The sequence below is a fragment of the Callorhinus ursinus genome, unplaced genomic scaffold (assembly GCF_003265705.2).
Source record: "Callorhinus ursinus isolate GAN/ISIS: 27379988/994484 unplaced genomic scaffold, GSC_fseal_2.0 scaffold1, whole genome shotgun sequence".
Lineage (NCBI taxonomy): Eukaryota > Metazoa > Chordata > Mammalia > Carnivora > Otariidae > Callorhinus > Callorhinus ursinus.
The window spans coordinates 130,835,888-130,850,224 of record NW_027397063.1 but is presented as its reverse complement, the minus strand read 5'-3'; the positions used below and the strand labels follow the sequence as shown (position 1 = coordinate 130,850,224).

The 14,337-nt window shown below is 34.4% G+C and overlaps 1 protein-coding gene across 3 annotated transcripts in view; it reads left to right on the top strand.

Moving 5' to 3' along the window:
- TOP2B (DNA topoisomerase II beta) overlaps window positions 1–14,337 on the top strand; it is a 59,396-nt gene that overhangs the window by 38,544 nt on the left and 6,515 nt on the right. For all 3 annotated transcript variants that reach the window (XM_025883066.2, XM_073900889.1, XM_025883059.2), the window contains exons 22-32: window positions 772–906; window positions 1,456–1,656; window positions 2,623–2,818; window positions 2,965–3,056; window positions 6,107–6,262; window positions 6,408–6,491; window positions 7,424–7,618; window positions 10,276–10,420; window positions 10,621–10,782; window positions 12,254–12,455; window positions 13,571–13,650. In XM_025883066.2, coding sequence (XP_025738851.1) covers window positions 772–906; window positions 1,456–1,656; window positions 2,623–2,818; window positions 2,965–3,056; window positions 6,107–6,262; window positions 6,408–6,491; window positions 7,424–7,618; window positions 10,276–10,420; window positions 10,621–10,782; window positions 12,254–12,455; window positions 13,571–13,650 — 1,648 coding nt within the window. The remainder of the gene's footprint in view (window positions 1–771; window positions 907–1,455; window positions 1,657–2,622; window positions 2,819–2,964; window positions 3,057–6,106; window positions 6,263–6,407; window positions 6,492–7,423; window positions 7,619–10,275; window positions 10,421–10,620; window positions 10,783–12,253; window positions 12,456–13,570; window positions 13,651–14,337) is intronic.

Below are 14,337 nucleotides of genomic sequence, written 5' to 3'. Positions count from 1 at the left end.
TCTAATAGAAGCATAAAATGCTTTATGATTATAGTGTTTTAATCCTTTCAGATATATTTTAGAATATTAAGACAATCTGGTCAATACATGCTTTTCAAGTGCTCAGTGTATATATATATGGGTAGATACATATATATGTATATAGATACATATACATATATATGTAAGAATATTCAAAATATTCAAGCAGGGTATGGAAGGCAAATCATTGGAGAAAAGTTAGAAAGTTAGATTGGGTCCAGACTGTGGAAGACTTTCAATATAACATCCAAGGAGTTTGATTTTAAAGGATTATTAGTCTAGGGGAGAAGGAGGTATAGAGGCAATAGGCTGAAAAAAATATTCTAAGACTAAGAAAGATGAAGTTAAGGTTTTTTGTTTTTGTTTTTAAAGATTATTTATTTGAGACAGAGAGGGCGCAAGAGCAGGGGGCAGGAGCAGAAAGAGAAGCAGACTCCCCACTGAGCAGGGAGTCCAAGGCAGGGTGGTATCCCAGGACTCTGAGATCATGACCTGACCCAAAGGCAGACGCTTAACAGACTGAGCCACCCGGGCGCCCAAAGCTAAGGTTTTGAGATTGGGAGATGCTGAGATTATATTAACAGAAGCTATGAATTCAAGAATGAGTGATTATTTGGAGACAGACTATTAAGGATGAGGAACTTAGTTTCAGTCATGTTAATCTGTTAGTAGCAGTAGATGGGGCATTCAAATACTGTACTGGCAGTTAGAGAAGTCAGGGCCTTAAGTTATTTTTATTTTTCTCTGCAGCTTCCGAATTACAAAAACTTTAAAGGAACCATCCAAGAGCTTGGTCAAAACCAGTATGCAGTCAGTGGTGAAATATTTGTGGTGGATAGAAACACAGTAGAGATTACAGAGCTTCCAGTTAGAACTTGGACACAGGTTAGTAGAAGTATTTTCGCTGCCTGTCAGGAGGGCAGTGGAATGCTTTCTGGTAAGAATATGATTCCATCATTGTTTGTCCTAAGTCTATATAGTGTTTAAAAATTCCTATATACATTTTTGACCCATCCAGTTGAATTTGTGCTTTGAGTATTCAAATAGTAATTTAAAAGTTTAATTTCTCTAAATGTAGAATGACTTAAGCTAGCTTGGAACCCTTATAAATAGGTTAACAAATTCATGTCAGTGTCAGCTATTACAGATCTAAAAGTATGCATGTCATCTCGTCAGATGTAGTTGATGTCATCCTCTTCATACTCAGCCTTTTCCTTGCCCTTTGGTGTAGAAGCAACTCAGAACCGTTACGTTGTATATCTTCTTTCACCATTGAGACCCCCGTATATTGTCCTCTGTACTGACTGGGCAGATGATAGGGAGGTTTTTCTTTTTTTCCCACCAGAGTAGGGAATATTTAAAAAATTGCATGACTTGTAGTATGAGAATGTGAGTGTGTGTCAGGAAAATTACTTTTTTTTAAATCTTTTATAGGTATACAAAGAACAGGTTTTAGAACCTATGCTAAATGGAACAGATAAAACACCGGCATTAATTTCTGATTATAAAGAATATCATACTGATACAACTGTGAAATTTGTGGTGAAAATGACTGAAGAGAAGCTAGCACAAGCAGAAGCTGCTGGATTGCACAAAGTTTTTAAACTTCAAACTACTCTTACTTGTAATTCCATGGTAATTGATTAGATTTACTATTAATTTAATGTTTCTTCCATGCCATAAGTAGAATTTTTATAATTGGTTTCATGATGGTTGTGGCTGTAGTAAGTCTGAATGGTTTTCCCCCTGTACATTTGATGAAGAATCTCAAGGTGCATTCCTTTAGATTATTATCCACTACTCTTAATCCCAACTCTGCATTTGTGCATCTGGGCTTGAGCACATGGGATACACACCCTGACCAAAAGTTATGGGAGTGATTGGTGCAGGATTTTCATGTTCCTTATGCTTGTCTCTATTAGCATTTTAATTGTGGAGTAGTCATCTCCCCATAATTCTAATCTATTTATTAAACTTGTATATTTATGTTTGTATATAATTGGAGAGAAAGGTAGAAAGTGAACATGTATGATTACCCTCATTCCATTCCAAATTAGCTTTTAGACGTAAAGAAAAACTCCAGTAGCACAGTGGCTGAGACAAACTGCCATCATCTGCTAAGAAAGACAGAAAAAAGGAGAAAAAGGATAGAGAAGAAGTAAAATTTTCCTCCAAATTGAGAAAGTTTGAATTATAGCATAATTATAAACAAACAAAAAGAGACAAATACACATCTATTGAGTATGTGGGGGAGAGAGAACTTTAACATTCGTAAACTTAGAATGCTTTTAGTTTGAAAAAAAATTTCTTAGATGGTTTTATAGCCGTTTTGAATTAGAACCTTTTTTTAAAGGATCTATTTTTATTTTCAAAATTATTTTAAATATTTTCATAGTTTTGAGAATTTATCAGTTTCTTGGAGTCACCAAAAGAATATTTACCGAAATGTACTTAATAGTTTTGGTTCTGTTTAACAGCTTTTAGGGGTGGTGTATGTTCATTTAAGTGTGTTATAGTTATTTTACATACTGTAGATGTCACACAAGTTAAAAATACCAATACAGATTTATGTCATCTTCAAAAACTTTGTGTTTTTCTTAGGTACTCTTTGATCATATGGGATGTCTCAAGAAGTATGAAACCGTGCAAGACATTTTGAAAGAATTCTTTGATTTACGATTAAGTTATTATGGTTTACGTAGGGAGTGGCTTGTAGGAATGTTGGGAGCAGAGTCTACAAAGCTTAACAATCAAGCCCGTTTCATTTTAGAGAAGATACAAGGAAAAATTACTATAGGTAAGATGCAACCTTTAAAAATTTAAACGTTAGTTAAAATGGAAAAAAAAATCTTTATTAATAGAAGACATTTTTATCAGTAGAATATAAACAAATACAAATTGAATCTCTTTTCTTGATCCTAACTTTATTTTTCCCTCACATAGAGAATAGGTCAAAGAAAGATTTGATTCAAATGTTAGTCCAGAGAGGTTATGAATCTGACCCAGTGAAAGCCTGGAAAGAAGCACAAGAAAAGGTAATCATTTGCAGAACAAGACATTCAGAGAAGCTTTTAAAAGCAAATTCCAAAACAAACAACCCAATCCCTAAATTTTAAATTCAGTACTGCTATAAAGGTGCCGAGTTGTCTGTTTGGAGACTGAAGTCTTCTGTTTATCCACAGAACAGATACAGTACAGGAATTTGCAGTGCACACCCACCACAAAGCACTTTGCCAGTGTGACTCAACCAGGGCCTGGAGAAATGACTCCAGGTGTGAGAAGGTAGCTCAGTCTCCTTGGCCTTTTTTCTGAGCCTGCCATTAAAGGGTGTTAGTTGTTTGTGGTGGTGGTTTTTGTGAGGTGCATGTGTACTATCTGGGAACTACACTGGTAGCACATAAATCATTTCACACTGGTCTGACTATGGTCATAGTATGGTATCCAATCACTATTCACTTGGTCTGGTTTCGGTTTATGCTGGGAAGACTAAAGACAAAATGTTCAGTATTACAGTGTTTATCGAGCACCAAGTATGTGCTCTGCCCTGTGCTTAGATCTTAGACCAGAGATTTAAACCCTGGAACTTCAGATTAAAAGTCTGATGTTTTATTAATTATTCATTTCAGATATCTAGTATTCAGTGAATGGAATATTGAAACTTTGAAATTCTCAAGAATTAGTTTCTTGCGGTTGTGAATAATTAAAAGAAAAACTTAAAAAGGCAATACAACATTGTGATTGAGAACACAAATGTACAAAAGGAAGAAAATTATGGAAATGACTAATTTTTTACTTAACTGGAATGTTGTGTATATATGATACTGATGTTATTATCCTTAAAAAAGTTATTATATGACATAACTTCAAACTTCCTTACATTTATGAATTCTCAACCCACAATGTTTTCCATATTTTTTATCAACTACATTGACATCTGCTTTTGTTTATATTTAAACTTTTTAAAATTTTGAACAGTCAGTATAATGCCAGATATTAGAGTGAGTAAAATTAGAATAAATTATATGCTTAGCAATTACATGTTAAGATAATAGGCTTATTTATCGTTTAGGGAAAATGGGGTAGGACAAGATGGGGAATATTCAAAATTAAGATGATCCAAGCACTTTGCTTTCCTTTCAATGTATTTTACTGCATTTTTGAATCCCAAATTATGGTTTATACACTGCTTGCCCTTCTGTGTGGACTGTTGGTTTAAACTATATCTTAAAAAATATTAACTAGTAAGCTAGTAAATTTAATGCTTAGTTTTAGAAGGTAAAGGTGTGTAGGGTTTGAGAATGCCCTTCCAGTGGAAGTAGATTTCATGGGTAAAACTTAGTGGTTGGTTTCAATAACTTCATTGTCACCATCAAAATTTTCTCAGCATCTTGGCCATGTGTTCACTTTGGGGATTAAGGTAACAAAAGGAGCTGCTCTTTTAAGAGTGTCCTATTGTATAGAGTTGGAGAAGAGAGAATTATAAAGCAGATGATTATGAGATTAGTTTTTTTTTTAACATAATAGAATTCTGTCGTTGGAACTTGAAAAGTTTATTTTTCTGATTTCTGAAAATATCCTTAGTTATCTTCATGTTAACAATGATAATACACATATATTCATCGAGTGTTCGTTAATAATACTTTGGGTGTCATCAAAGCCTAGAGCAAATAGACTTTTAAAGTGTGGATCTAAACAGGATTTTATAACACCCTAGTAATATTTTAATAGTAGTGTAAGTGTAACAACTTAAATATTCCAAAGAAACACAGTTTCATGAAGAATTTTTAAAAATGGTAGAATTTATTAATTTGTCGTAAGTACTGTTTGTCTAGGTACTTATTAATCATTGATGAACTCAGCAACAGCATTTCTTATTTGGCTATTGTTGCTTAATTGAATTCATAGTTTCGTTTATGTAATGAAGCATGTTGCTTTGCAATTTATATTTTTATCCCCTCTAAAGTATGCCAAACTTTACTTAGTATATATACATTATTTTCCTGAAAATTTTAAACTAAATTGAAAACAATTTTTTTCTTTTTTGGTTGCCAAAAGCGAACTTTTTGTTTCATGGAGTATCATGGTTAACTCAGTCGTTTTTAATTATCTGAGTGCCTTAAATAATTTAAATGCAGTTTTATTTAGTGGCTCTTGTTATTTTAAAAATCTTAGAGGTGATGTCACCTATAATAACTTCTATTAAATTCACTGGATTTTGAAATTTAATACTAGCAAAAGAGGATTTTTTATTGCAATCTTTTTTTTTTTTTTTTAAGATTTTTTATTTATTTGACAGAGAAACACAGCGAGAGAGGGAACACAAGCAGGGGCAGAGGGAGAGGGAGAAGCAGGCTTCCCGCAGAGCAGAGAGCCCGATGCAGGGCTCGATCCCAGGACACTGGGATCATGACCTGAGCTGAAGGCAGATGCTCAATGACTGAGCCACCCAGGCGCCCCCATTGCAATCTTTTCTATGAGAAAAGACCTTATGAATAAAATTTTAGAATACCCCTCATAATTCTTACTCTAACTTACCAGCTACTAAATTCTTAATTGAACTTTCTCTTCATACATGAGTATTCTTGCTTTAGAGAATTTTTATTAAGAAATCAAAGGAGTGACTGTACCTTAGCATATTTATATTACAACTGTAAAACATTCTCCATAGGTGATAACTTATTTTGGGTTTCAAATTGTTCATTTACTCACCAGTATACAAATCTGACAAGATGCAGTGATAAAACATTAGTTCTACTCTATTAATTTCAAGATATGTGGTATCTTCTCATTTCATGACTTAGTTCCTGGGCAAAGCAGTTAATTTTTCATCAGATTCCTATATAAATGGGGAGTGAATATACCCATTCCTTTTGAAGACTTACTATTGTGTATTTGTAGAAAACTTTTTGTAGGAAATACATTTTTTATAGGTAATCTGCAGATAATCTAAAAGAACCCCATCCACCCTTAAGATAGAGTATTAAGAGTATAGCATTTGTGGAATTTTTAGCTCAATATTCAGTAAAATTCAGCATTGATTTAATACTATACAGGACTTTAATATAAAGTTTATTATTTTTTACAGGCAGCAGAAGAGGAAGAAACACAAAACCAGCATGATGATAGTTCCTCTGATTCAGGAACTCCTTCAGGCCCCGATTTTAATTATATTTTAAATATGTCTCTGTGGTCTCTTACTAAAGAAAAAGTTGAAGAACTGATTAAACAGAGAGATGCAAAAGTATGAACTTTTGTGGGTTAAATAATTTGAAACTATTTCAGTATTATCCATTTCTTTTTCTTTTTCCAAAAAGAAGTATTTTGATTTACCCTTTATATATTATTAAGTTACTGATTGTTTAAATTATACTACTTTCTTATTATAGGGGCGAGAAGTCAATGATCTTAAAAGAAAATCACCTTCAGATCTTTGGAAAGAAGACTTAGCAGCATTTGTTGAAGAACTGGATGTAGGTTAAGTCTACATTAAAAAATATTTGGAAAAGTAATGTTTATTTCAGTTTCTTTTAACTCTGAAAAGGCTAATGTGTTTATAAGTCACATTAGGATTAAACTTCTAGCTATATGAAGTTATAAAGAAATAATTTCTACCTGGAATAGATGAATATAAAAAGTTATATGGAGGGCGCCTGGGTGGCTCAGGTGGTTGAGCATCTGCCTTCGGCTCAGGTCATGATCCCAGGGTCCTGGGATTGAGTCGGGCTCCTTTCTCCTTGGGAGCCTGTTTCTCCCTCTGCCTCTCTGTCTCTCTTTCTCATGAATAAATAAATAAAATCTTTAAAAAAAAAAAAAAGTTATATGGAATGGGAATTTAGAATAAACTGAGTTCTGATAGTTTCTATCAAATTTTCTTAACTGACTTCAAAATATCTTATTGATTCAGTCTCTTTTCCCCCAAAGAGGTAAGAACAAAATATATATGATTGAATATTGGTACTTTGATTTTTACAAAATAGAATAGATAGTGTCTTTAGGTTTATAACAGAGAAATTTTAACTTTTTTTTATAATTTAGTTTTCTCCAGGTAGAATTCTGTTTTTTTTTTTTTAAAGGTAGAGAAAGATAGAAAATAAAAACTTTTTCTAAAATTGCCCAATATATCATAGGATCTTAGAGTTAGAAGGGACCATATAGGTCGTTTAGTTACTACCCCCTTATTTTACAAATGAGAAGCTAGTTAGGCTTGGAACTACAACTCAGGTCTTTTGACTTAGAATTATTGTGTTTTTTTAATGTTTATTTTAGATTATATCAGTCGGAAGGAAAGGTTTATTCCTTAATGATACTCGTTTTAATTTCTTATGCAGTAGTGATTGTCTTTTCTTACGAGTTGTTTATGCACCCACCCTCTTCCCTTGCCTCCTTTTTAATTATACTTCAGAAAGTGGAAGCGCAAGAACGAGAGGATATTCTGGCTGGAATGGCTGGAAAAGCAATAAAAGGTAAAGTTGGCAAACCTAAGGTGAAGAAACTTCAATTGGAAGAGACAATGCCCTCACCTTATGGGAGAAGAATAGTTCCTGAAATTACTGCTATGAAGGCAGATGCCAGCAGAAAGTTGCTGAAGAAGAAAAAGGTATGACATATCTCTTGTTTTAGCTCATTGGTGGATTCCAATGTATATATGTATTTTAATTTTACTGTGTGCTTAAGTCATGCTTTGTTTCTAATATATTTCACTGTGATAGGCAATCATTTGTTCTGTGAGATCAGTTGGTCCACAGAAAGAAAACGTTAAGTTAGGGATCCACATACATGTAAGGAATTACTGAGTTGATTCTGTTTTTTTAATACCTTCCTTCCTTCCTTCCTCCCTCCCTCCCTCCCTCCCTCCCTCCCTCCCTCCCTCTCTCCCTCCCTCTCTCCCTCCCTCTCTTTCAAGATTTTATTTATTTGACACAGACACAGCGAGAGAGGGAACACAAGCAGGGGGAGTGGGAGAGGGAGAAGCAGGCTTCCTGCAGAGCAGGGAGCCGGATGCAGGGCTCCATCTCAGGACCCTGGGATCATGACCTGAGCTGAAGGCAGAAACTTAACGACTGAGCCACCCAGGTGCCCCTTGATTCTGATGAGAGAAATACTCTATTCAGCAGCATTCTACCTTAAAATCATGGAATCACAACCAAAAAAGTGTATCAGCTTAAAAATGAAACTTTTAATTCTACATTATGAGCAATTCATAGAAGTCTCATAAGCAGAAAAGGGTCTGTGTGGTTTTCAAAGTAAGCTATTTTTTACTATTTATTTGTTATTACTGTTAGTTAAAAAAAATTACCAGGCACCTCTTACGTCATTGGCATTGACTGGTGCTATTGAGGATTTAAAAGTATGGGATTTACCTAACCCTCCAGCAGGTTGGGCAAGAGTTAGCCAGAAGAAGGAAACACTGAGAGGGCTGTTCAAAGTTGAGGGAAGAGGAGCCATGCTGGTTTGAAAGAGGGAGGCAGATTTTTTGGGGCAGGTTGATTTTAGAATCCAGGGGATATGTAGACATGTCCAGTAGTCTAATTAGAGCTTGGGAAATGAACCTCAGAGTTGGAGTGAGAGGGTTGGAGAGTTCTCTGCCGAACGAATGTTTGAAAGTATAGGAACATTGTGATACCAAAGAGATCACTCTCTTCAAACTGTTCTGATAAACTGACATCTATACTCTCCCTCTTACGTAGCTTCCTACCACACACAGGTTCCTCTTTAGGAAATAACTTCTCTCCTTTTCACTTGGTGTTCTTAGCACTCTTCTCTTTACCTTAAATAGTCTCAAGTAACCTCATCTATGCCCAGAGCTTTTTTCACTCACACTGATGACTCTTTAATCTATGTCCCTAAGCTGTAATGTTTTCAGGAGGGCCATGGTAATAAAGCCACCTGAATGCCCACTGCCCAAACTCCACATATCTGAAGCTGAGCCCATTATCCTGATTTCAAAAAACTTCTTTCACCCCTGTGCCTTATTAGCCATCACTAACAAGTCCAAAACCTGGGACTTGCTCATTTAATCAGTAACTAAATCCTATTGACTGCCTGTGAAGCAGTTCCAAAATCCACCCTCTTATCTTCATCCCCATTGATACTGTCTTAGAATTCCATAACTTTTCTGACAGAAGTGTTCCTCTTAATTAGTCTTCCTGTCTCTAGTGATCTTATCATGACTTCTACTTTTTGCCACTTCATTCATCTCTGTCTAGTCTCTTATTACCCAAGTGATATTTCCAAAAATAAGTGATTATTGCACAAATGCTTAAAAGTTTTTGGTGACTCCCCACTGACTACACACAGACTCTGGTATTCAGTGATTTAGCAACTGCGTGCCTCCCTAGTTTCTGTGTGGCTACTCTTTCCTCCAATCCTAGCAGACTCTTTGTAATTCCCTAAATACAATGTGGCGATCGTGCCTCTGTGTCTTTTGCAAACTGGGGTGCTCTTCCTTCCTTCCCTCTCCTCACTTAGCAAACATACATGATTCTTTCAAAACTCAATTAGAAAGGCTCCTTCTCCATGGAATCTTCCCTGACCCTGCACTTGGCAGAGTTGCTCACGTCTCCTGAAGGGCTACTTTTACACCTCCCTCCATATTTGTTATTTGTATTGTAGTGACTTGTCCTTGTGTCTTTCTCTGTCTTTTAATAATCTTGGGGTAGGAAGACTTTGACTAATGCCTAGCAGTGCATGACATGTGTTGCTTATCTTCCTTCAATAATCTGATGTGTTTCTAGTATGTAGAGGTCTGAACTATAGGAACTTATTTTGCAGGTACCCTTTGGTATATCTTGCTATTGGTTTGAAAGTCCCTTTGCTAATCAAAAGCTGCCTTCTTACTTTTTACAGTTGATTTTTAAAAAATTTTTATTGTTATGTTAATCACCATAATTTACACCATCAGTTTTTGATGTAGTGTTCCATGATTCATTGTTTGCATATAACACCCAGTGCTCCATTCAGTACGTGCCCTCTTTAATACCCATCACCAGGCTAACACATCCCCCCACCCCACTCCCCTCTAGAACCCTCAGTTTGTTTCTCAGAGTCCATCGTCTCTCATGGTTCGTCTCCCCTTCCGATTCCCCCCTCTTCATTCTTCCCCTCTTGCTATCATCATCATCATCTTTTTTTCTTTTTTTAACATATATTATTTGTTTCAGAGGTAGAAGTGATCTATGGCTGGAAATGTATCTCTAAAGTGTATGGTGTTAATTTTTATTTTTACTTCTGGTTATTTATTTGTTTAATGTGTAGGGTGATCTTGATACCACAGCAGTAAAAGTAGAATTCGATGAAGAATTCAGTGGAACACCAGTAGAGGGTACTGGAGAAGAGGCATTGGTCCCGTCAGCTCCTGTAAATAAAGGTCCCAAACCCAAAAGGGAGAGAAAGGAGCCTGGTGAGGAATTGTTACAAAGTTTTTTTGTGAGAAAATGCATATATGTACAGGGCATTACTATTTTTTTTTTACTGTGTTTTTTCTTCTAATAGTTGATGTAATTTCTCAATTTTCATGAACACTTGTTATTTTATAATTAACCTTTCATTATTAACAGTTTTATTTTTACTAATGATATTTTGTTGTTGTTTTGTTTTTAGGTACCAGGGTGAGAAAAACACCTACATCATCTGGTAAATCCAGTGCAAAGAAAGTGAAGAAACGGAATCCTTGGTCAGATGATGAATCCAAGTCAGAAAGTGACTTGGAAGAAACAGAACCTGTGGTTATTCCAAGAGATTCTTTGCTTAGGAGAGCAGCTGGTATTTTGATACATTGTATATTTATTTTATTGTATATTATAGTTTGACCAAGTTAATATTACTCATATAAGTTAGTATTATTATTATCAATGCTATTAAAGTACTAAATTGTTAGTATTTCTGAAGTTACAATTCACGAAGACAAAAAAAAATGATTTACAGAATGATGTTTTTAGCAAAGTTGGACATAAATTACTCTAAAGTAAACCAAGTTTTCTTACTGATTTTTATTAAAAAGTTTCAGTTATATTCCCTCCATAGTTTGAAGATGTTTGGTAAAAATGTACCTTGGTAGAACACCGACAGTGATAGATCAATAGAAGTGCTTTGTAGTTTTGTTTCTGTTTCATTTTTTTTTCCCCCATGAAAAATTTCCTCCTGCTTTAGGAGTCTGATTCCATGCACATTGCATAATTTATGTAACTGTAGTGCTAGGGTTAGGATGAAGATACCATTTTGTTATTCTATATTGTTAAATATGCAGTTTTATCCTTTCTGAATATTCATTAATTTGAAGTCTTCAAGTACTTAAAAATTGAGTGTCCTATTTTATAGATTCTTCTCAAATTTTAGTAAGTCCTAATTAAAATGAATGATACCATATTATGGCTATTTTACCTCTGGGAGATACTTTTTAAATTATATGTCAGGCCTTAAATTCTTCGGTTCTCTAATCACTGGTGATTGACTTTCTTTTCCTAATGTGCATAGGTAGTACAATGTAGGTGAATTAACATGTGTAATTTAAGTTATATGAAAATTTATTAAATTAGATGCTTCAAAATTATATTTAGGCTTTCTCATACATCTAAAATGAAGTATAAAATTACATAGCACCCAGATGTTTTAAAAATTTTATTCCCATAATATATGCTAGAAATTATAAAAGTTATTTGCATTGTATCAATGTGCCTTTCCCCATAGCTGGTACTTTTTATGCTTTATATTAAATTATTGTTTTAGTAATATACTCAGGTCTTTATTTTTTTCTCATTCATCTGAAGAATACTGTCTGTCATTTCATAGTAAAACTGTGAATAGAAGATAGAAGTTTTAATGCAAGAGGTTAAGAGAACGTTTAGCACTAAGACTAGTAAATTGGCCTTCTCATTGTAGAAATGGGAAATCTTAGTAGTCACTTTTACAATGGCTTATATTCCCCACTATTTCTGAGTTCATATTTAAGTATGACAAATAGCACCCTAATCATTAATCTCATTAGTTTATGCTCTCCTTTCCATATGCAGCATTACCCCATTCGCCTCCTGGGAAGAACAAGATGAACACTTAACATTATCAAAATAATTGAGGACGAAGTTGTTGGCTTTTTTTTTTTTCCTGAATGCTTGTCTTTTTTTTTTCCCCTCTTGTGTTAGAGATAGCTGGAATATTTTTCAAATGTATTATTCATAATATGTCATGTGGATAAAGTTGGATTTGAGTTTAACCTTCACTTTTATTTTTCTCCTAGCTGAAAGGCCTAAGTACACATTTGATTTCTCAGAAGAAGAGGATGATGATGCTGATGATGATGATGACAATAATGATTTAGAGGAGCTGAAAGTTAAAGCATCTCCCATAACAAATGATGGGGAAGATGAATTTGTTCCTTCAGATGGCCTAGATAAAGATGAATATACATTTTCACCAGGCAAATCAAAAGCTACTCCAGAGTAAGTAATGAAGCAACTACTATTCAGTTACATGGTACAGTTATTTAGAAATCTATCAAAGATCCCCTAGTAAACTATATCTAAGAATTTATCATCATTCGAGGTAAGGTCCTCCTCACAAAGGAAAAAATCTAGGTAATATTGCAGCTGTTGACTGAACTGTTGCTGTATCTTAAAGCATGGGACTGGCAGGTTTTTTCTCATAAAGGGCTCTATAGAAAATATTTCAGGCTTTGCAGGCCGTATGGTCTCTGTTCCGACTGCTCAGTGTTGCCATTTTAGCAAGAAAGCAGCCATAAACAGTATGTAAATGAACAAGCATAGCTGTGTTCCAGGAAAACTTTATTTATAAAAATAGGCAGCAGGCCTATGGGACATAGACAACATGGTTCAGAGAAGTTACTAAAACTTTAGAACTGGGAGGTTTGATTTTCTTCCCTAACTTTGGCCTTGATTGATTTTTCATATTTATTTATTTATTTTTGCCTCTAGAGAGTATCAAACACTAAGGTGTAGGATGTGAAGTTTGTGAGCTATTTCAGGTTTTTTAAATTTATTTTTTAAAAATTTTTTATTTTCAATTAGCCAACACATAGTGCATCATAAGTTTTTGTTGTAGTGTTCAGCAATTCATTAGTTGTGTATAACACCCAGTGCTCGTCCCAACAGCTATTTCAGATTTTTAAAGGAAGTGCTTTACTGTCTATTTTAAAGAAGTGTTTTATCATACGCAGTCTAGGATCAGAAATAGGATTACTGATGACTGACAGAGATTCAGACTTTCTCCTTAAGTTTTTGGCAATAATTTACTGATGTTGAATTCTGGAACAGTTCTATTAATCATAAAATTTAATGTAGCGATATTTTGAATAACTTTAACTTTTGCTCAACTTCCATTCTCTTACGTTACATCATTGGCTTTTCTGGCGTCTCTGTGTATGTGTGGACACCTGTGAATATGAGACAGAAAAAAGCGTTTGGTTACCCTGTCTTTAACAAAGAGAGACCAGTGAGAGAACTGTAATTATAATCCCTTAGTACACATTATATATCATTTACCAAGGTTGAAACCATATATTTAAATTATACTGTGGCTTAATTTTTCTTTCTAATAGAAAATCTTCACATGACAAAAAAAGTCAAGATTTTGGGAATCTCTTCTCATTTCCTTCATACTCTCAGAAGTCAGAAGATGGTATGCTCATTCAGTCTTTTCATTGTTTACTTACTGTATTATTGCTATGGCTTTTTTATGAGTAGAAAACAACTTTTTACATTTCCCTCAACATAATAAGGTTTATTTACTCTTCCTGAGATGAGTACCAACTAATTGGTCAAATAGGCAATATGGAACCATTTAGGTGGGTAGGTAGATATGTGTATGAAGTGTATGGATGTGGGTATAGTGTTTTAATAGAGAAAAAGATAAATTTTGGAACATGAAATTTGATTTTCATGGCAATATGAATGTATATGTGACAGTTTTTTAAAAACTACAAAGGGACTAATATTCAGATTTGTTATATTAAACCGTAGTAACAAAAAGACTAAACCCTTCGTAGAAGCAAATTTAATTGGGGTATATACTTTTTATTCCCTATATTTTTGTGTGTGGAATTTTTAAGGTCAAAACTATGTAGACTTAACTGTCTTGTATACACACACACACACACACACACACACACACACACACGCAGACAGACATAGATCTGGTATATGTTCTGTGAATATAGATAGGCATTTTTGACAGGTTGTCAAAACATTTATATAAAACTATCACATCCAAGTAGACATTTTAAGAGTTCCTGTTTGGGTTTGACAGAGGGAGGGAGGGAGGGAGAAATTGATTGATTAATTGAGTGTAAAAGTAAACTGAAGGTAA